The 22,261-nt window shown below is 49.3% G+C and overlaps 1 protein-coding gene across 2 annotated transcripts in view; it reads right to left on the bottom strand.

The window, feature by feature from the left end:
* Positions 1–22,261, bottom strand: part of FBXO11 (F-box protein 11) — a 501,351-nt gene that overhangs the window by 355,266 nt on the left and 123,824 nt on the right. For both annotated transcript variants that reach the window (XM_078649648.1, XM_078649649.1), the window contains exons 5-9: positions 21,804–21,933; positions 16,921–17,004; positions 16,698–16,830; positions 15,257–15,363; positions 15,053–15,164 (exon numbers count right to left, since the gene is read on the bottom strand). In XM_078649648.1, the coding sequence (XP_078505774.1) occupies positions 15,053–15,164; positions 15,257–15,363; positions 16,698–16,830; positions 16,921–17,004; positions 21,804–21,933 (566 nt within the window). The remainder of the gene's footprint in view (positions 1–15,052; positions 15,165–15,256; positions 15,364–16,697; positions 16,831–16,920; positions 17,005–21,803; positions 21,934–22,261) is intronic.

The following is a 22,261-nucleotide window of genomic DNA, read 5'->3' as shown; positions in this document are numbered from 1 at the left end:
GGAAATCGGCTCTTGATCTTCTGGCTCGTCTGTTTCTTCCCTCTCGAAGATGTCCGCCGGGGCCGACTGCTGGGCCTCCATGCGCGCCACGCGCCGAAGTCGAATCGTCTTCTTAGATCGAAAACGGGAACAAGCCATACAGTTGGCTTCATCGTGATCCGGCAAGAGGCACTTGTTGCACACCGGGTTGACGTCGATGTGGGGATTACTTCGATCCGCACACAGGACATTTCTTGAACGGGCTCCATTCCATGATGAATGTTGGTTGCGTTGACTGGGCCTCGAGCACCGAAAAGGCACGCGACTCTTCTGGATGTCCGACTCGGGAACTGAGCCGGAACTGAGCTGGGCACCGAACGCAAGACAATACCGACGGTATAGGAAAAGGCCTTTGGGCCTTAAGAAAAGTCTATATCGATTCCGAACTGGAGATGTCGAATATACATCCGAACCCAATGGCGGAAAAAAACAATCTGGGGATGGAGTCGATGCCCATGCGCACTGTAGTCCAGGGGAGGAGCCACCTATCTCGTGATACTTCGAAGACTCTTCCAGGACAACAATGTGCAATCATCCGGACCCAACACTAGGCGGTGATCTATGCTATGCTATAGATATGAATTCGGAAAAGGGGGTGGTGATGAACAGAGTGCCTGAATTAAGCAGACCACTCTTACCCAGTCCAAAGATCAGGGCTTGATCCATCACCGTTTTTTAGCTCACTGCACCATCCCAGCTCAGAACTTGGCTATATGCAAATTAGTCTGTTCCTGTCCCAGTGCATGATGGGAACAGGGCAAACCAAACTACCAAGCCAATTCTTATACTGGGAAGGAAACAAGCTTCCGGGGACCGGTTTCTGCCATTTCAGGCGTCGTCGGCCCGGCTTGCTTGAATCCTGATGGTGCAATGAGCAAGGGACTCACATCTGAGTATACCCTTCCACGCTTATGGTGGACAAAATGATTCAGAAAAGGGGGTGGTGATGAACAGAGTGCCTGAATTAAGCAGACCACTCTTACCCAGTCCAAAGATCAGGAAGGGTATACTCAGACATGAGTCCCTTGCTCACTGCTCCATCAGGATTCAAGCAAGCCGGGCCGACGACGCCTGAAATGGCAGAAACCGGTCCCCGGAAGCTTGTCTCCTTTCTGGTGAAGAATTGGCTTGGTAGTTTGGTCTGCCCTGTTCCCATGATGCACTGGGCCAGGGACAGACTAGTTTGCATATAGCCAGGTTCTGAGCTGGGATGGGGCAGTGAGCTAAATAACGGTGATGGATCAAGCCCTGATCTTTGGACTGGGTAAGAGTGGTCTGCTTAATTCAGACACTCTGTTCATCACCACCCCCTTTTCTGAATCATAGATATGAATTCAGCAGCCCACATGCCTCGAACGGTCAGTTCTGACTTTTACCTCTGTTATACCTCTGGGTTTGGTTGACTGTATACACACTGTACTTCATTCTAGTCCAGTATATAAAGAGCCACTTTCTCACAGGTGCCCAGGGCCTGTGTTCCTTCCCTAATACTGTGTTGAAACCTAAACCCAATTGGCATCTCTGGCCACCTATCAGCCCCTGGTAAATGGTACCCAGGGCATGGGTGTGAGAAGTTAGCCTGGCATAGGTTGTCCACTATTCTAGTGGGCACCTTGCACCAGTCTAAACGACCCTTATAATGGTGGTTGTAAAGTCAACCTTATTGATCAGCTATCCAAGTGGTGGCATGGACCAGCAGTCTTAGGCTAAAACTTCAGAGAGCATGTGAAGCCAGCTGTTTTACCATATAGAATCCCTTGAATACCAAATGAAAGGACATCACACAAGGTATATATCAAATATAGATGTATTTATTAGTAACACAACCCCTCTGCACTCTTTATGAGGTCAGAGTTTGAGATACGTTACAAGTTACTCATTTAGCATACTATAAGTTGCACAAATACAATTCTGCCCTAGGGGCCTCACGAACCATATACTAAGTAAGTGGTATAAGGACCACTTCAGGAATAGTGAATAGACCTAGCGCATCGCTGGGGCTACACTACAGAACCAAAGGTTAGGAAGTAGGAGACCCACGGGAGATGCGTGCAGTGTGAGAACACAGTTGCGAGTTACCATAGAGTTATAATGGGAACGTAAAAGTTACAAAGTAGTAGATTAAGGACACTTCCGGATGGACTACGGTGAAACCCATTTAAACTAGGACATTTCGAGAGTCAACACCCACGGGAGCACCGGAGTACTCGAGTTACCTCACCCAGGTAAGCCGGATGGTTAGGTGTTCTTTCGTGTCGGGTTTCGTCGCTGTTTCCTATGGAGAGCTGCAAAGAAGGGCTGCAGGCGACCAGGAGAAAAGTGTCCGGGTGGATCCAAGGGTGGATCGAAGATGAGAAGAACTTGAAAGCAGAGGGCACAGAGTCTGGGTCACTAGCCAGTGACCAGGAAGGAACCAGGCGATGTCGAGATGCAATCAGGTGAAGAGGTGAAGCTGGTCTCTGCAGCCACGAGGACCAGGGGGTGTCGACGACGACCAGGAGCTTGATTCGAGCTGTCTCACGAATGATCTAGTTGACTGCGGTGTCGGTATCCGGATTAGACCCAACAAGCCTTGGAAAAAGCAATCTACGCAGGAAGGGAATATTGGTTTCAGGTCAGACCAGCAAGGTCTGGGGAGCTTCTCCTTCGCAGGGAAGCTGGAGAAAGCCCGGAGCAACCAGGCAACCGGTGTAGTTTCACAAGAAAGTCTTCGGAGGGCTAACTAGCCAACGGGCTAGCAACCGGGAAGACGCATTGAGCTGAAATGCAAGAGCAGTCCCAACGCGGCACTAGTGGAGTGTGGAGGGCTGAGCTTCGGTGAAAATGGCACTCTGGTCTGGGGCTTCTCAAACCCCAATACACAACTTTGAGGGTGCCTCAGAAGCTGCACGGTTTAGCAAAGAGCAGGTAGTCCAGGATGTCCGGTCCCACGTCTCTCGTGTCCGCCACATGTCTCAGCTTTGCTGTGGATGTGGATCGGAGTCGGTGAAGTCTGGAAGTCCAGTTCCTGAGTCGCTGAGTCTTCGGGTTCCGGCAGGAGTGTCGACAAAGCAAACCGGCAAGTTACTGGTGGTGCCTGTTTGCAGAGGGTGGTCACTCCTTGACCACAAGGGAGATGTCGTCAGTCTTCTAGTCAGTATAGAACGTCGAAGGTCAAGAGTTCCGTTTCAGAGTTTCAGTCCAGGATAATCTAATGTCTCTAGACACAGCTCCTATCTTTATACTAATCTAAGGGGCTGGATTACCTGCTAGGTCCCTCCGATGGGTGGACCCTGAGAAGGGGGTGGTTACACCCCTTTCTCTTTGTCCAGTTTCGCGCCAGAGCTGGGGCTGGAGTGCCCCAGCAACTGGTTTGAACCGGGCTAAGCATGGAGCACCTTGTGTGCCCCAGGCAGTGTCTCATTTTGCAGCCCTCCCTGCCCCAATACACTAAAATCCTGTCTGGGGAGGTGCTAGCACCTCCGAAGGCAGGAAACCTATTGTCCAGGCCTCCCTTGCCGGAGTTTCGTCCAGCAGCAGGAGGTCAGACTCGTGTCTGTGGCAGCAGCATCCATTTTGTGATGCTGCGGCCCTGTTTAACTTTAACCGGGTAAAGCAGTAACCAACATGTTTTCTCCCTCTAGAAGGGTGGAATGCTACCCCGCCGCAGGAATTGGCGGGGGGGTAGTATTCCAAAGTGTTTGACACCTTACACGATATGTTTTGATAAAGCCAAACCAAAGTTAGCATTAACCTCGAGGATTATAATGCACTTAAGAGTATATGGTATGGCTAGATCATAGAACAGCTATAAGGACATGGTTCCGAAAGCTACAGAGGGGCTCAGCTTATGCTAGAGCACCCTCTCACATAAAACCAAGCACTCTGCCTTTAGTATTGTCAAGGCCTGCCGTAGGAGTGACTTATAGGTATATATGTGTCTATATATAAGGGTAGATATAGGTATACTATATCTAAGCAAGGGGTGGTTACACCACCTTGCCCAAGCTGAGTGATCAGCCTGTGGTGTCAGTTTGGATGGCCAGCCAGGGGTAGCATAATACACGCTGCAGCCCCTGGTAGGCCTTGGATGCACCTATGCCCTGGGTACTTATGGTACACTATACAGGGGCTCACAAAGGTGACCCAATACCCAATCAGGTATGTACCTAAAGTACATGGTATCAATTTAGAGAGAGAACAGCTGGGCTGTGGGTCTGATTAGCAGGCCCACAGCCACACTACAGTCGAAAAAACAGAACATCACAGCAAAAAGTGAGGGTGACCATAGGAAGCAGACCCTACTCTCCTACAATGTGGACCAGAGAAGACCCCTAAGGGCTGCAACACTTAATGTGCCATCCTTAGGGGCCCTGTACCCTGACACACACGCCCTGCCTTTGCAGGCTGAGTGTCTTGGTGCAGAACTAAAGAAAGAGTCGACATGGCACACATCCCTGTGTGCCATGCCAACAAACACACTGCCCTGGCATCCCTCAGTCACTCCTCTAGCTGAGTGCACGTTGCCAGTGGTGTGGGCATAGGTGCATGAGCCCAGTGCCCCTACAGTACCCAAGGCTATTCCCGGGCACGGTAAGTGTAGTGATGCCATTAAGAGTATATGGTGCTGGGACGGTGTCATTACGAACTCCACAGCACCATAATGGCTACACTGAAGAATGACAAGTTTGATATCAAACTTCTCAGCACATTAAACCCACACTGATGCCAGTGTGCAATTTAATGCCAAATGCACTACAGAGGGCATCTTAGAGGTGCCCCCTGAAACCTAAACAACTCCCAGTGTCCTGACTGTGTGGCTACCGAGGCTGCCACCACCAGACATGTTTCTGGACCCCTGGGTCGAGAGCCTGCCACTCTCGGGGGCCTGAAACAATGCACATCCTGGGATGAGGTGCCAACCTTCCTCCCCCAGGATGGGCAGGGGAAACTTCAAAGGCATGCCACCTTTGTGAGCTTCCCCAGGCCACTTGCTGTACTCAGCAACTGGCCCCCACCGGTTTTGACCCCCACTTTGGCTGGAAGACAGGCGGGAAAAACAAAGGAAGGAAAAGGGGTGTGCCAGCCTCTGCCAACCCCACCCCTCAGGTGGGAGAGGGGAGGTGAAGCACAACTCCGCGCTACCTCCATCTTATGGATGGGGAGCCCTGCCCAATCAGAGATAGGCTCCTACACCCCTCCCACAGGAGGGGAGCAGGATAGGGGGTGTAGTCACCCCAGGACAGGGACCCATTGGTCCCTTCCCTTGCCCTACCTGTAACACCCCTAAATTTAGTATTTAGGGGCACCCTGAATCTTCCTTCGTCAGATCCCGATTTGAAAACAAGAAGAAGAACAAGAAAAAAGAAACAAGAAGACCTGCCATGCTGCTGCTAACAAGAGGACGACACCAACTGACTTGGCCCCAAGAACCCTACAGGCCTGTTGATCCTTGAACCTGCTCCTGCTTAACCCCGGCGTCTCCTGATGACAGCAACCTTGAAAACCCCAAAGGAACTCACTGCCTTGATCCTCTAAAGACTGGGACTCCCACGAGCAGTGATTCTGCTCAAACAGCAACAGCCCCTGGTGCCAGTTAGGAACCGCAAATCCAGCACACTCTGCACCCGCCGAGCACGGCCTGTGCCTGAGTGGACAAAGACCATGAGGACGTTCCCCCGCAACTGTGACCCGGAATGCCCTCCGAGATCTGGACGTGATCGGACAGGTTGCCCGTATTCTGTGCCCATTGGAACTTCAGGTCCCACTGCAGAGCCCGCATATGCAATCTGGCATGTTGCAGTAGCAGGAAGCAGGAGGCCATCAGTCCTAGGAGCCGGAGGGTCATCCTGACTGAAACCCGGGATAGAGGCTGAAAGATCGGAATCATAGCCGAAAATCCCGGACTCGCTGCTCGGAAGGATAAACCCGAAACAGCGTTGAATCTAGAACCGCTCCGATGAAGGGGAGCAAAACCCGGAATAGCGGCTGAAAGATAGGAATCATAGCCTGAATATCCCGGACTCGCTGCTCGGAAGGATAAACCCGAAACAGCGTCGAATCTAGAACCGCTCCGATGAAGGGGAGCTTCTGAGAGGGACTCAGGTGCGACTTCAGCCCATTGATAGAGAACCCCAGCAAATGCAGGAGGTCGGCCATAGTCTGGAGGTGGGAAACAACTGGCTGGGGCGAGCCCGCCTTCAACAGCCATTCGTCGAGATAGGGGAAGACTGAAACCCCTAACCTGCGCAGGAGAGCTGCGACCACCGCCATCACTTTCATGAACACCCGAGGGGCACTTGTAAGGCCGAAGGGGGCACGGCAAACTGAAAATGCTCCTGGCCTACCATGAACCGCAGGTAACGCCGGTGGGCCAGCAGGTCGGGGATATAAAAATATGCATCCTGCAAGTCCAACGCTACCATCCAGTCTCCAGGGCAGCCAAGACCTGAGCCAGTCAACATCTTGAACTTGGATGTTGAATCCTGCCACCCACCGGCGTGGGGTGCACCCCAAAGCTCTGACTAGGAAGGCTTTGAGGCGGATGCTGCGGGAGCGGAGGTGGACTGTTCCGCCACCACGTCCGCCGCTGGGCTGAGGTTGGTTCTGCGCAGGCTTCTGGCTGAACGAAAGTGTAGGGGCACTCCTTTCGTGGCCACAAAAGGCAGACGTGGCCGGGCGCGTGGCGGAGAGACCCAAGGACTTTGCCGTAGCACAAGAGTCCTTAAAACGCTCCAGCGCACTGTCTGCCTTATCGCCAAACAGGCATGTACAATCAAAGGTCATGTCCATGAGGGAACTCTGAACATTCCCTGAAAACCCAGTGGACCGCAGCCAGGCACGGCAACATAGAGCCAGTGTTGTGGAGATCGCCCTACCCAGAGAGTCCGCAGTGTCCAGCCCACACCAGATGGCAACCTTTGCGGCGTCTTTTCCCTCTGTAACAGCTTGGGAAAGTACAGCCCAAACCTTTTCCGAACACTGGGGCAGCGTCTGCGCCACCGTGTCTCACACAGCGTGAGAGTAGCAGCCCAAGAGGCATGCGGTGTTGACTGACCGCAGCCCCAAGCTGGCAGAGGGATTTCTTGCCTAACTGCTCCAGCTTCTTGGATTCCTTATCCGGCAGGGCGGTAAGGAATGAGCTTTGAGAAGTGGAGGCCTGGATGACCAGGCTCTCCGGAGTTGGATGGTTCATTAAAAAGGCAGGGTCACCCAGAGCCGGGCGATGACCCCTGGCCATGTTCTTATCCACAGGAACCCCTGTGGCTGTTCTAGACCAGGTGCCCATCAAAACGAATAGTTTCTTACCTGTCGGTGTAGTTTTGCAGCTTGAAGATCTTTCTGGATTCACTATGCTGTGCATTATTCCGTGGTCTAGTGGTTGGGTCCGGAATCGTACTCTTTTCTTTCTTTTTCTTTTTCGTAGCCCAGGTGGGCGTCGACGTCCCACCTTTTGGTGTTATTCCTGTGACGTCTGCACGCTTCCTGCGGAAGCTCCCACCTTAGGGCGCCATCTTCGGATTCTTTTTTCTTGTTTTTGTGTTCTGTTCGCGAATCCTTTGGCAATGTTCTCTATTTCTTTTTCAAGTAAGTGATTTTTCTGCTTTGTCCTTCAAGGTTTCTGTTTCTGTATTATCCTTGTATTACCACCTGCTTCTCCAGCCTCATCTTTCTGGTGGAGGTGGGTGGGTTCACTAGTAAATCTAGAAAGATCTTCAAGCTGCAAAACTACACCGACAGGTAAGAAACTATTTGTTTTGCAGCGTGAATCTTTCTGGATTCACTATGCTGCCCACAGACTTTGTAGCGGTTTGTTATGTTTGTGGCGGCTGGGTGGAAGATGAGCGTTGGTTGTTGAATATATGTTGAAGCACCTTCTGTCCTACTTGTGCTTCCTTGTTCATTTGTATATCCACACTGTAGTGCTTAGTGAACGTGTGCACTGAAGCCCATGTTGCCTCCAGGCATATGTCTTGAATGGGTGTGTTAGCCAGGAAGGCTATTGTTGCTCCTTTTTTCCTGGTAGAGTGGGCCCGTGCCCCTTCTGCTAGTTCTTGGTCTGCCAGTCTGTGGCAGTATTGTATAATTTGTGCGATCCATTGTGCGATGGTTCCCTTTGTTACTGGTCTACCCAGGAAACTGCTTGCGAAGGACACAAAGAACTGCTTTGTTTTCCTGTGCTCCTTGGTTCTTTCTATGTAGTGCATTACTGCCCTTTTAGCGTCCAGAGTGTGCATTGCCCTCTCTGCGCTTGTGGCCGGTTTCTGAAAGAAGCATGGTATTTGTACAGTCTGGTTGATGTGGAACCTTGACACCACCTTTGGCATAAAGTGTGGCTCAGTTCTCATCACCACCCTATCATTGTGTATTTGGATGTAGGGTTCTTGTAGCGTTAGCGCCTGTAGTTCACTCACCCTGCGTAGCGAGGTGATTGCCACCAAAAAGGCAGTTTTCATTGTCAGCATTTGTAGGGAGGCCTTATGAATGGGTTCAAAGGGCGCTTTCATGAGATCTGTTTGCGATCCTCTTTGCCCCTTCCAGGAACCTCTTTACTATTTGATGTAAAGAAACACTTCCCAGTTTCTCCTCTTGTGTAGGCTACTATCGCTGCTAGGTGTACTCTTAGTGAGGATGAACTTAGTTAGTTTTGCCTTCAGCAGGTGCGTGAGATATCTTAGCACCGTTGATTTCCTTGTCATCTTCTTGTGTGGCATTTTCTTGCTGCACCATTGTGTAAAGCTCTTCCATTTTGCCACATAGCACCTTGGTGTGCTAGGTCTCCTTGCCTCTCGTAGTACCCGCAGGGTGCGCTCAGGTAACTTTAGGTGTGCAAACTCTATGTCTTCAGGAGCCATGCTGCTAGGCTGAGGCTCTCTAGCTCTGGGTGTAGTACTTCTCAGTTTTGCATGGAGAGTAAGTCTTTCCTTATCCCGAACTTGTGGGGTGCACCCTGTACCATTTCCATTATCTGTGAGTACCAGGTCTGCCTGGCCCACTGGGGTGCCACCAGGATCAGAGTCATGTTGCTGGTTCTGCACTTGTTGAGTACTCTGTGTATCAGTGGTATCGGTGGAAAAACGTAAGCAAATGTTTTCGACCAGCTTATCCATAGGGAATTTACCAGGGATCCTTCCCCTGGTTGCCTGGATGCGAAGTATCGGCATTTTGCATTCTGGTGTGTTGCAAATAGGTCTATTGTCGGTGTTCCCCACCTTCTGAATAGCCTTTGCGTTTCCTGTGTATTGAGCTCCCACTTGTGGGATGCCGATGTCTGTCTGCTGAGCCAGTCTGCTTCCACATTGTCCTTCACTGGTAGGTATATGGCTAGCAGGTCTATTTTGAGTGGGATGGCCCATCTCCATATCTCCTGTGAGAGGTTCGATAGCGGGGCTGATTGTGTTCCTCCCTGCTTGTTGATGTAGAACATCGTTGTTGTGTTGTCTGTCTGGATCAACACTCTCTGGTTGTACAGTTTTGTCTGGAAGGCTTTTAGGGCGAGGAACACGGTCTTTAGTTCCAGGTAGTGGATGTGTTTGACCGCATCCACTGGAGTCCACAGACCCCTCACCCTGAGCTTGCTCATGTGTGCTCCCCATCCCATGATGGTCACCGTTGGGGTTGGTGGTGTTAAAGGCTTCCCTTCGGTTATGTCTTCTTGTTCCACCACAATCCCTCCTCCTGCACTGCGTGCGTTACAACCACTAGATCTTCCCAACTTCCTCTAGCTTATGACCATTGTTCTTACAGCCATTCCTGGAATGGTCTCATGTGGAGCCGTACATTTGGTACCAGATGTATGCAGGAGGCCATCATGCCCATGACCTTGCTCGCTGTCCTCACTGTCAGAGCTCGCCCCTTCTGGGAGAGGTCGTCTCCTTCAGCAGGGCCACTGTTCTCTTGTCGCTGGGGAACACCTTGCTCTGTTTGGTGTTGGTCTGTGCTCCTAGGAAGATTTTTACTTGCTCTGGTTCCATTGAGGATTTTCCCCAGTGAATGGAGAATCCCAGGTCCATCAGTGTACTTGTCACGCTCTGTGCGTGTTCTTTGCATGTCCCGTGTGTACTTGCCTTTATTAGCGGGTCATCCAGGTAAGGGTATACATGGATCCCTTCCCTCCTTAGGTGCGCAGCCACTGCTGCGAGGCACTTGGTGAAGCCCCTTGGTGCGGATCCTAGCCCGAATGCTAGGGCTGTGAACTGGTAGTGATCTTTGTTGATGGTAAATCTCAGTAGATGTTTGTGCTGCCTGTTCACTGGGATGTGCAGGTAGGCATCTTTGAGGTCTAAGGTGGCCATGAAGTCTCCGTCCCTTATCTGAGGAATGACCTCTTGTAGGGACGTCATCTTGAACGTTTTTTTTTATGTACTTGTTTAGGAACCTTAGGTCAAGGATGGGTCTCAGTGTTTCGTCCACCTTTGGTACCAGGAAGTAGGTTGAGTACACTCCTTTGTTCCTTTCTCTGTATGGTACTGGTTCGATTGCCTCCTTTTGCAGGAGTTCCTTCGCTTCCCTTTGAAGTAGCTCTAGCTTCTTTCCCGACTGTGCCTTCCTTTTTGGTTTCCTGTTTGGCGGTGTCTTTTCTAGTTCTATGCAGTATCCGAACTGTATGATGTTGAGTATCCATTTGTCTGAGGTTATCTTCTTCCACTCCCGGAAGAAATGACTTAGCCTGCCTCCTACTGGTGTTACTTGTTCGTTGATGTTTGGTCCGTGTAACCCTCTGTTGGTCTTGTTGTGCTCCACCCTGGGAGGAGTTGTGTGGGTGGGCACGTATTGCGTGACGGAGTCACTTTGAGGTGGGTTGTTGGCTCCCTCTTTTATTTTGTCCTCGTCCGTTCGCCCTCCCGCTTAAGGACTGGCCCCTTTGCTGGTAGTGCCAGGTTTGTTTTTGATGTCCCTTTTGTCTTTGGCTGTCGCCCTGGTGGGACTGTTGGAATGTCTGGTGTGACGTTCCTGGCTGGTTTCCTCCTCTTCCGTTCGGTCTCCGTGATGGGGTACCCCTTTTCATCCCCCTGAATTGTAAGGCTCCCATGGACCTTGCAGTTTTGTTTTCTTTCTTGAGCTGGGTGAGCTTTTCATCCACCGGCGCCCCAAACAGTGTCTCCCCATTGAATGGGGTGCTTAGAATGTTGTGCTGTACCTCGGGTTTGAAGCCTGAGATCTCTCTGTGATTCCCAACATCATCAGTCTGCTGGACGTGTCCGCTCCATCCAAGGCTGTTTTGAGGCAAAAGTTTGGCACATTTTTCCCCTCCTCCACAAGGTGTGAAGCTCTTTGTTGGTACTCGTCTGGGAGGTGTTTGATCAGCTGTCCGATCTCATCCACAATTTGGTACTGGTGCCTGTTCAGCAGGGCGTTTGAGTTTGCCATGCGCCAGTACATTGCTGCATTTCTTTCTATCTTTATACCAGTTAGGTCCATCCTCCTGCTTTTCTTGTCTGGTGGTGGCCCTGATGTTGGCACATTTGCCCTTTTCCTGGCCGTCGCCGCAATAATGGAGTCCGCTGTAACGGATCCTCACATGTAGGGAGGATCCTTAGAGGAGTGTTTACATTTCTTCTCCGTCCTAGGCGTGATGGACCTGCATGTTGCCGGTTCCTTGAACGCCTCTTTCCCCTGGGCCATGACAGTCTCAATCATGGGGAGGTACTTGCTCCTAGTTTGTGTGGGGAGCAGGGTCTCCAAGAGGAAGTCTGCTTTTGGTTTTTCCTCATCTAGCTTGACTCCAAAGGCCGTTGCCGCGTTCCTGATGACCATATTGTAAAACCCAATGTCATCTGGCGGCGAAAGCCTCGAAGGGTACGTGTCCACGGCCTCTTCTGGGCTTTCGGTGTCGAGGTCCTGCCGCTCCAGGTCCTGTGTCCTAGTCGGATGCCGAGTCGAGGGTCGTTCGCTGATCATTGTCGCCCTCCTCCTTGTAGTAGAAGGCTTCTTCCTCTGGATGGTCCTGGGTCTAGCAACTTTTCGGCGGCCCTTCGGCATCAAAGTCCTCCTCCTCTTCTCTTTCAACGATCACCGTCTTTGGCGGAATCGCGAACCTCTTCATCTTTTCGTCAAACTCCTTCTTTCTTTCTTTGCAGGATGTTACCCATTTCAGCCTTGAGCCGTCTCGTCTTTATCTCCAGTTCGGCGGCCTGTTCGGCGTCTAACAGTTCGGCTGATCTCTTCGACGTATTCGGTGACGTCGAAATGACCTTCGGGTCCTTTGTCGATGCCAAAGCGACCTTCGGGTCCTTCTCCTTCGAAGTCGATCGTTCCTTTTCGGGGACGTGCTTTGACGATCTTGGCTTTTCGCCGGTCTTCGCCACCTGGGAGTCCTTTTCGAAGGATCCGCTGGGCTGTTTGTCCTTGGATGCAGCTGTGGCCGTCGAGATTTTCGGCGCCAGTGCTCCCTTCGAGGACTTAGACTCTGATTTTTTAGAGTCTGACTCAGACTTTCGAGGGTCTGTCGCGGGCTTAGGGGTCGCCGACTCTCCTACCTCTTTAGAAGTCTTTTTATCGGTCTCTACAACCGTGTAGTCGTCGTCTTCTCCGGCGATGTTGTCCTCCTTGTCGCTCGAGAGCCCCAGGTCCCGAAGTGACGGCGGTTGTCCCTTGCCTTGCATGTCGTAGTTGGCTCTTCTCTTTCGCTCTCTAACCTGGAGAGTCTTCTGTGTGAAGGCAGAGCATGTGATGCAGTCCTTGTTCTCGTGGTCGACCGGTAGGCAGAGGTTACAAACCGGGTGCTGGTCCTTCTGCACGTATTTGTGGTGGCAGTTACGGCAGAATTTAAAAGGTGTCTTGTCCATTTCTTGCGCTCATGGGGCCCCCTGTGTGCGCATTCTCCGTTGGACGTCTAAGTTCTCAAAGTTCTCCTTCGTCATCCCGGCTCGATGGTGTTGTTCCTCGTCGTCTTCTCAGACTTTTCCGTGCAAAATTCTACTTTTCTGTGTGTTCTTTCCTCCAAAACTCTGGAGCCTCTCGGGAACGATCCAGACCCAACGGCGGAAAAAAGAATCTGAAGATGGCGCCCAAAGGTGGGAGCTTCCGCTGGAAGCGTGCCGACGTCACAGGAAGTACACCAAAAGGAGGGACGTCGACGCCCACCTGGGCTACAGAAAAAAAAAAATGAAAGAAAGAAAAGACTACGATTCTGGACCCAACCACTAGACCGAGGAATAATGCACAGCATAGTGAATCCAGAAAGATTCACGCTGCAAAACATCCGCTAACGCCGCATTGAAAGGAAGAAGAGGCGCCATAGAACTTGCCGCCTGCTGAATAACTTCAGTGAGGAAGTTGGTTTTGAGAGTGACTGTAGGCAAGTCAAGGTCAAGGGCCTCAGGGGCTCTACGGAGCACCACAGTATATGTGGCGCCCTCCTCCATGACAGCAGGAGGAGACAAAAAACCAGGCTCACAGGAGAGATCAAGGCCCCCTGCATCCTCCGACTCCTCCGCCTACTCCTGTTCAGACTCGCACTGCTGTGCAAGAGGGTCCTCAGACCCCTCCCAGTCGTCCCCCTCCTCCACCGTCCGAGGCACAGGCTGCTGCGGCGGGGGAGGAACAGGGGAATACAAATGGTCCAGCAGCGCCGGCCAGCTACGATCCAGCTCCATGTCCCATTTAGGGTCCCAACCCACAGCAACATTGACCAGAAACCCAGGAATGGACGGAGGTGGGACGAATGGGACCCATTGCAGAGCCGGTAATGGAGTCGAGGGAGTTGCCGGGGCTGGAGGACCCTGTGGTGCCGGGGCTAGAGCCGCAGGCAGAGGACCAGGTGCCGCCGGGGCCGGAGCCGCCGGCAGCAAGCAAGGGCCCTCTGCTGGGACCGCGCGGGCCCGAAAACGCACCGGCGGGAGCCCAAGGCCTGAAAAGGCGGTACATAGCAGCAAAAAAATTCTTCCACTTGGGCAGGAGTCGCCGACGGCCGGACAAGGTGGGTAGGCCACGGGACTCTCAGGCTCCAACGGCGCCATGGGGAAATACCCCCGGCCCCCTCGTCCGGAAACAGATGGGGGTACGTCGGAGAGCGTAAACGCTTCCTCAACTTTTTCTTGGGACGTCTCTTACCCGATTCAGAGTGTGAAGCCTCCGACCCCGAGGAGCGATGGTGATGGCTCCGCGGTATGTCCCTCAGTCGACCCCTGGACCTCGAACGGTGCAGAGACGACTGCTGGGCCTCCAGCAGCCTTCAGGACCGCTACCACAAAGCCTTCTGAGCCATGGCAGACAGTCGGAACATGACTGGGGGTCATGGTGGTGTTTCAGACAGTGAGACAGACTCCATGGGGGTCAGCCACCTACATCGTACACCAACAGGCCCCATAGGATTTAAACCCAGGCATCCCTATGCGGCACCAGGAGTCAAAGACTCAAAAGAACTATAGACAAAAGTCTCAAAAAAGTTAGTCAAAAAGTGACTAGGGTACGTACTCTAATCGGATCTGCGCTTGCTGGCGCGGAAAAAGAAAGAACTGACGTCAGCGGGCATGGGTGGCGCCTAAGTAGTCTCTGTGATGTCATCTCGGCGCTTACGACGCCAGCAACGGATGCAGAGCAGCACGACGCCACCCACCGACGGGCAGGGGTACTGCAGACGAAAACTTTCCGGATCCAGTCTGACGTCTGGGGATATTCTAAGGTAATGAATCTATCACTAACGTGTCTCTTTCAGATATTGCTTAAGAGAGTACTTATTGGTACGTGGCCATGACTTCTGTAACATCACAGACAGGTTAGCCAGTTTCACCAAAGGTTCCGATCAAGACTTGTCAAAAGCATGACCTAGTCCCATTACTAATCTGATGGTAATTTCTTTACAGTACCAAAGAGAACATAAAAGTCATAACCTTGTACCAATAAGCAGACAATTAGGTGCATTCCATGTATACATACATAATATGCTTTGACAAAATACTACATTCTCCTTCATTATTTAGAGAACGGTGACGCTACCGTTCAGCTACGTCTGTGCTCCACAAATAACACATACAGATATACACTACAATGTGACCTATGAAATTGCATTTCAATTGGTAAAAACACTGACCTGTACATGTACTTCGAATGATACAATGATTTATTATTGGACTGCAGTTTACTGTAATTTCTAAGCAGTGGTGTGCATTGTGATGCTGGGCAGACTTATCATCAGGGTTGAACTGAAAAGAAAAAAAAAAATTGTACTAAAAAAAAAAAAAGAAAAAAGAATATATCCACTTTTATGATTCACTAAAAATGCAGTGTTTCTTACCCTTATAGTCATGTACCCAACATAAGCATCCTCAGACCCTTCCATAAAAACAAAGGTGGAGTCTCTAGTATTCTCAATTATGACTTTGTCTGCCACTTTACCCGGGGCTGCAAGAAACAAAATACAAATTTTATTAGTATAGACTAATAAAAGGCAAAAACATGCACTCAAACAATTTTTCTAATAAGTTATAGACCAATAAATGTAGCTACACCCGGGTTAGCACACAAGCAGGAAGACTAGAGCTGCTTCTTACAAATCAACACTACAAACATCTTCAACTTCTTATTTATAACAACCAATAGATAATTAGCAGCAGTTCTGAAGGAGAAGGATCATTGTTTACAGGTTCCACTCCCTCTTGTACTGCCTCGAAAGGTTCCTTAGCATGCTTCCGCCATTTCCCATTTGTAAAGACTGACAGGAGCTCAAAATACTTGCAGGGTATAGAGGAGAGGAGTGCTTCTATTGGTGTTCACAGCAAATTCCTGCAGTAACCCAGAGATAATTTTTTGTGTATAGTGAGGGGGAGCGGATTGAGTGTACTGATTATCAAGAGGTTGACTTCTACGCAAGGCAGAACATTTCAACACACACTATGCATGTCTTTATAAGTGAAGCTTCAATCACCTGCTGAAAGAAAGAAATTATGTGGTGGAGGAGGAAGAACAAAGGTATACATTAATACTTTGCTACTGTCATCATCATTCCTCATCATCTCCTAAAATGTTTCTCCTTAAGCTGCACCTCTTATCTTTTACTTCATATCAAGTGACGTGTGTTCAGTTTATTTCCCTGGGAGGTGCAGATTTGATCTTCCATCTCTACTAACAACAGGGATTCCAATTACTAACATTACCGGCACTAACAGACCAGATATTTTATTTCTGCCACTGAGCTCATGAAAAAGCAGGATTGCCATACCCTTTTATACCTTCATGGTTTGTACTCTAATCTTCCCCCATTGAGTTTTGACAATCATGCAAGAAGCTGTATTTCCTTATACTCTGATGTCTCCTTAACATATAGAGAGTGCCTCCTTTCTGAGGGATGGTGGCTTCTATCCCCCTCACCTAGGTTGTAGGACTGGCAGTGTTACAGTTAGACTGTTGACTGGTGCAGAGGCCATTTTACTAATAACTATGTGGGGATACTGCCTACTAACTCCCCCCAGTAACGGTTTGTTCAATAATTTTAAGTGTTGTGAGTTTCGGTCATCCTATATTTTAGGCTGGGTGTTGGGTGTGCACGTGTAAAAGTGAACGGTCGAGACCACTTGAACCCTGTGTGCATACTGCACAGAAATGGTGGCATGGGAACTGTTCTTGGGGGGCTGGACAGTCAGAAGTTAATGGATCATGTATTCCGTAGGTAAATGTACCACCCGAGTCTTAATTTCACAATACAGCTGTAATCAGACAGTTCCTTCTGTATTTTATACCTGCACCAATCATTGTGATTGGAGATTCAATATATATCCATTCATCGGTATATATTCCAGAGTGCACAAATATAAGCCCATCAAAATGAGCTTCTTGAACTCCGCCGAGAGCATCTTCAATGGTATCGTAATACTACAAGAAAAAGAAAGTTAAGCATTACTACAATAAGAATTATTGGTCCTCATTTATACATCAAGAACTTCATGTAGATATCAAACTTACCAACATATTCTCTCGTCCTTTGTACCGTGCTGGATTACTGTAAAAGTGCTCTGCAAACCCAGGTTTCACATGTGCTCCTTTATACTATAAGAAATGTAAAACAAAAATCAGCCAACAATGACTTAATACACTCATTTCTCCTATCCAACTGAAGCAGCTGAAGTTTTTCGCTGCACAACTATACGTGCAATTTACATAAATCACAGCAATTAATGACCTTAGTGGGTTTAGCAGTATTTATTTTAGACTGTTTTTTTTCAATCAACGTGTACCACCATCATGGTTTACAGTACATGTCTCTGCAAAATTTGAATTCAATAAGTTTCTCAAGCAGCAATGCCAAGCCGAAAAGCCAACTTTCAAAGATTTGCGTAACATATGGAAAATTAATAAAACATAAGCAGAAATCAGTAATGAATAATGCCTTTCAGAGGGCCATCGGGCACACAGGGATTACTGAGCCCTACCGTAAGCGTTGAGGGTTTTTATGATGGATGTGCCGGAGCTCGACCCACTATGGACCCTGAACAACTGGGCCAAATACCCCTTCTGCACTTGACTCTAAGTGGTAGCTTTCGTCAAGCAGTCCAAGGCTCCCTTCGTTTTTGAGGCGGAGTAGGGTCTTCGAATATCAGTCAATTAACTTGACTCATAACATCCAGGGAACGCTCCCAAGTAGACCTTAACGCAAGAGTCCACTCCAGCTTTTCATAAAATAGTCAAAAGTGTCTTGGCACCGCAGCGAGTTCCCTCTGGGCTCGAAAGGCCCGTAACCAGTCTTACCTGCTCCAGCACAGAGGAGGCGTTCAGTGTCCCAGCAAGTGCCCCAATCATGGACACTCACATTGCTCCAGTCCTGTGCAAGGAGTTAGCTTCATGCAGCTCTCTCTGGGTATCCGCAGCACATTCCAGCAGCGATTTGGGGTGCTATAGTGGTCTTCCAGCACGCAAAGTCTTGCACTCTCCCCACTGGTGCTGGTGGAGGAGTGACTGGATTCCTGTGCTCCTGGTGATACAGCGTTGCGCACATTCCTCAGTTTCACTGGGGCAGTTCTGGCTCAATCCTCGTTGCTTCATGGTGACCCATGCATCACAACTCAAGATTTCTCAGGTGACGGCCTGATCCTCGCAACCACTTAAGTATCAGTAGCCACTCCTGGCACACAGGGTTGGCAAAATTCCACCAGTCAAGACGACAGACCTCACCACAAGGTATTCTGTACCAAAGCCTCCCCTCCTGACAATAGAGGTCACCGTCACAGATGCCACATGGCTTCACTTGTCCCGCACGGCACTCTGCACACAGCTATCTTCACGGCCGCCCCCTCCTGGCATACAAGGGGTGCAGACAGAAATCTTCACATGGGCAACGACCCGATTGGTGCAGCAACTGTCTCCTCACACTGGAAGTCCACTCGGCTGGGCTCCCCACTAGACCTCACTCCCTCCAACACTCTCCTCTTCCTCACAGGGCACACTGGTCTGGGCAAGCAGGCAGGTGCTTGTGCTCCAGAGAAGGTGATCTTGGTTTCTCTAGGAGATGTCCCTTCACCCAACAGGGAGACTAGCAGCCCTTGTCCCAGAGTCCTGGTCACAGGAAGACGTTTTGTAGAACTTCTTCTCGTCACACAGTCCATCTAGCTGCTTGGCAGATTAATTTTATTGGGGGTTCAACCTCTCCTTCTTATAATCCATTTCCAGACATTAGGGTCTGAGTCTGAAGTTTTATGTAGGGTTTCTACTTTTTTTGAAGTGTACACTTTTCTTTCACTTATTCCTCTTGAAAGGATATCTGTCACAGCAAGATACTTCAAAGCTGATAGTCCCACTACACAGGTCATGGGAGTGACTAGATTTCACGCTTGGTTGTCAGGCACAATGATATGTGCATCAAAAGGTTCATCCTGGGCTCCCAGTCCTATTTTTTATTATTCCCTTATCAGACCAGCGTTCTTCCTGAGATTTATCCTAGCCCCTTCCTTGCAATCTGTCACTGAATCAAAGAGCACCCTTTTGAAGTGTACAGGGGGAGTGCCTCTCCCTTCCTCCAGTGTGCCCCATCCAGCTCACATAAATGTAGCAATACACATCTGTCTGCAGGCATTTCTCTTCTCATGTCTTCACCAGGAAAGCCTGGACTGCACAGTTGCACTCAGTGTACATACACAGCACACATGCTGTCCAGTACGGTCATGTCCATGAATTGTGCCACTCCAGGAACACATTCAGCCTACACATTCCTTCTGTGCACAATGCGCATTACTGTAACCTTTCTATATTATGCCATGGTGGACTCTTTTCAAGCATACAGCACCAGCACACAAACTCATCATGCACGTGCATGAAAAAACTTCACCCTTCAAGTATTGCACTTCTAGCAAGCACACATACACACAGCATATGCTTCCACTGCACATGCACTGCACAGCATTACATCTCTCACTTACTGTACCGCTCGCAGGTAAACATGTACCCCAGTAAATGCATCCACCATGAATGTACTGCACAGCACTGCTCTAGCCCTGTACTGTACCCATCTCAAATACATATACATCCAGGGCAGACTCACCACTCCTGCACTGCGCAGAACTCTATATCGAACTGAACTTTAAAAAGTTGAATGAGCCTGTAGGCAGGTAAAAAAACAAGCATTGGCATAGCCAATAGGTCTTGCCTTTGGGACCTGAGGCATAACTAAATACCTGTAAGGTCCAAAAGGCGAGACCTATTGGCTATGCCAGTGCTTGTCATGAAAGTCGGAGCTTGTGCAGTGTAGAAGTGGTTGCCTCTTTTTATGCAACTGTGCTATCCAAAACGAATATATTTAACTGGCAATTTCTCCCAGTTCGTGCGTGTGCTGCAGACATCACAGCTTAGAAGGTGAGAAGTGATGGCCCCTCTATTACCCAATTCTGCTTTCTGCAGAACATGCATTAACTGTGAAAACACTCAAGCTGAGCGAACCTCTCCCAAATCATGCCCTTTATGTGCAGTTTGGATATTCGAGTGTGTTTTTTTCCTGAAATATCTTTTACAAGCAAGATTCCCAGGATTACAAAATAATCCAACGTGTGCCCTAGTGCAAAGTGCAAAAATACTGCTGCAGTTCTACATTCGCACTTCTTTCAATGAAGGTTAATGACCGAATTAGTTCTCCATTGGACTTGTCTGCTGCCTAACAGTGAGCTTCAACTGGCATAACTATGAAGGTAGAGTTTTGGGAGCCCCTACTGGGGCAACCCCACCACTATCCTCGAGACAGGTCTATGTCATGACAAGCGTATGATCTGCGTCTGCCTAGGACAACAAAAATCAGCATTAGGGATCCAGACAATGGTACAGTTGGGCACTCAGGGCAGGGGAACACGTCCATTAACATGCAGAGGACGCTTCTGTCCCAACAACGTTCCAGGCATGTCCCGAGACGCACGGCCTCTTGACAAAGGGTCCACAACCCCACCCTACTTGTTACAATACCACATGGTATGGTAGTGGTGTTGTGCGTTACCCCCTGAACCTGCCCTCCACTGACGGAAGGAAAAAAGGCTTCCAACCTCTGGCTGTAATGGTCAGGAGCAGGTGACTGACGATGGTATCCAACGCCGAAGACACTCAGCTGGTGGTAGCCCTTACGAGCAACTCCAGACACGATGCCGCAAAGTTTCAAGGCGAACTTGCGGCATTAGCCGAATGGATCACAGCTAACTGCCTCTAGCTGAATGCCAGCAAGTCGGAGGTGTTGCTGGTGGGAAGGGATCATGGGTTATGGAATGAACACTGGTGGCCCATGAATCTAGGCACCCTCCTCCCCCCCTCCTAAGCAGGTGGTGAAGACCTTAGGGGTTTAGATGGATTCTTCTCTTAGTTTCCAGACTCAAACAAAGAAGGTGGCGGGCACCTGTTTTGGTTTATTGCGCGGGCTGAAAACTATTTTAGGTTTCTTTGATGCACCAACCAGACAGATCATTATTCAAGCCTTGATTACATCCAGACTTAATTATGCGAACTCTCTGTACCTAAGAGCCAACAAGGCTGAAATACATAGGTTACAGTACAGAACGCTGCAGCAAGAGCTCTTCTGGGCCTTTGTAGAGTCTGTTTGGTGACCAGTACAATTTGTCGCCTTCATTGGCTGCCTGTGGCTCAACAAATCGAGTTCAAGGCTCAACAAATCGAGTTCAAGGCTCTTTGTATAGCCTTCAAGATCTTGAAACTGACCTCCCCTAATATCTTGACAGATTTGCTCTCCTTTTATGTCCTGTCCCGTCCGCTTCGGTCCATGGGCCAACATTTACTGGTGGTACCTCGGGTCAGGAGAACCCGGGCCGTAGACCGTTCCTTCCGGTATAGAGCGGCGACTCTCTGGAACTCTTTGCCACGCCATATTCGAGGGCTTGACAACTTGTCTGAATTAAGGAAAGCTATTAAAACCTTTCTTTTTCCCCACTGTGTAGACTGCTTCCTGCGCTGATGTTGCCTATTCGGGTACTAGCGCCGGGACGCCTCTTGGTTGGGGCAGCTGTTGCGCTCTATAAATGACATAGATACAAATAGTCAAGAAGTTCATCTCTACTGCCAATGAAGGAAGAATAAATCACAAAACCTCAGCTGCCGTCCTCGCCACAATGGCAAATGAAGCCCCTTCCTCTGTAGCCAGACTACATTCTGGCAGGGGGATAAACTATTAATCAAAGGGAATAAATACTTATTTTGAGCCAAGATTTTTCAATTCATGCAGATTCAAAATACAACACAATTTTAAAATATTTTAATTCTATTTTTAAACTGTGGTTTTTAAAAACAACTTCAGAACACTTTCAAAATATCTATAACTGCATTAAAGAAACACAATGTGAACTATCATATAAAGTGAATCTTCCTACCAGCTGCTGGAAGCTTTCTTTCCATGGGTTAGGATGCTCGTATTCATCAGGATTAATTTGGTAAAATTTGCCAGGTTCAGGATGCATCATAGGACGCGTATATTCAAATACTTCCATGTACAATCGTTTCCTTTAAAAGTATAATGCATTAATTCATTAAATGTACAATAGATAGACCAGTAGTTTATTTGCAACAAAGACAATTCATTAAGGTACAGTTCTTTACATAGGTTACTCTCTTCCAGGAAGTACTTTCCTGGGAGGTGAAAATCATGCAACGCAGCTCAAGTAAAGTACCCATCACGGAGTGCCTCAGACACAAGACAATTAGAAAAGTATGCACGAAGGTCATGTAGTTGTGCAGCAGATGTGGATACCTGTAATGCCTCAGGAAAAAGCCATGAAAGTAGCCATGGCCTTGGTGGAATGAGCATGAATACTCGCCAGAGGATCATTCT

This window comes from Lissotriton helveticus, chromosome 6, assembly GCF_964261635.1.
Source record: "Lissotriton helveticus chromosome 6, aLisHel1.1, whole genome shotgun sequence".
In the NCBI taxonomy this organism is placed as follows: domain Eukaryota; kingdom Metazoa; phylum Chordata; class Amphibia; order Caudata; family Salamandridae; genus Lissotriton; species Lissotriton helveticus.
Note: the sequence above shows the minus strand (reverse complement) of the source record. Positions and strands in the feature narration are given on the sequence as shown.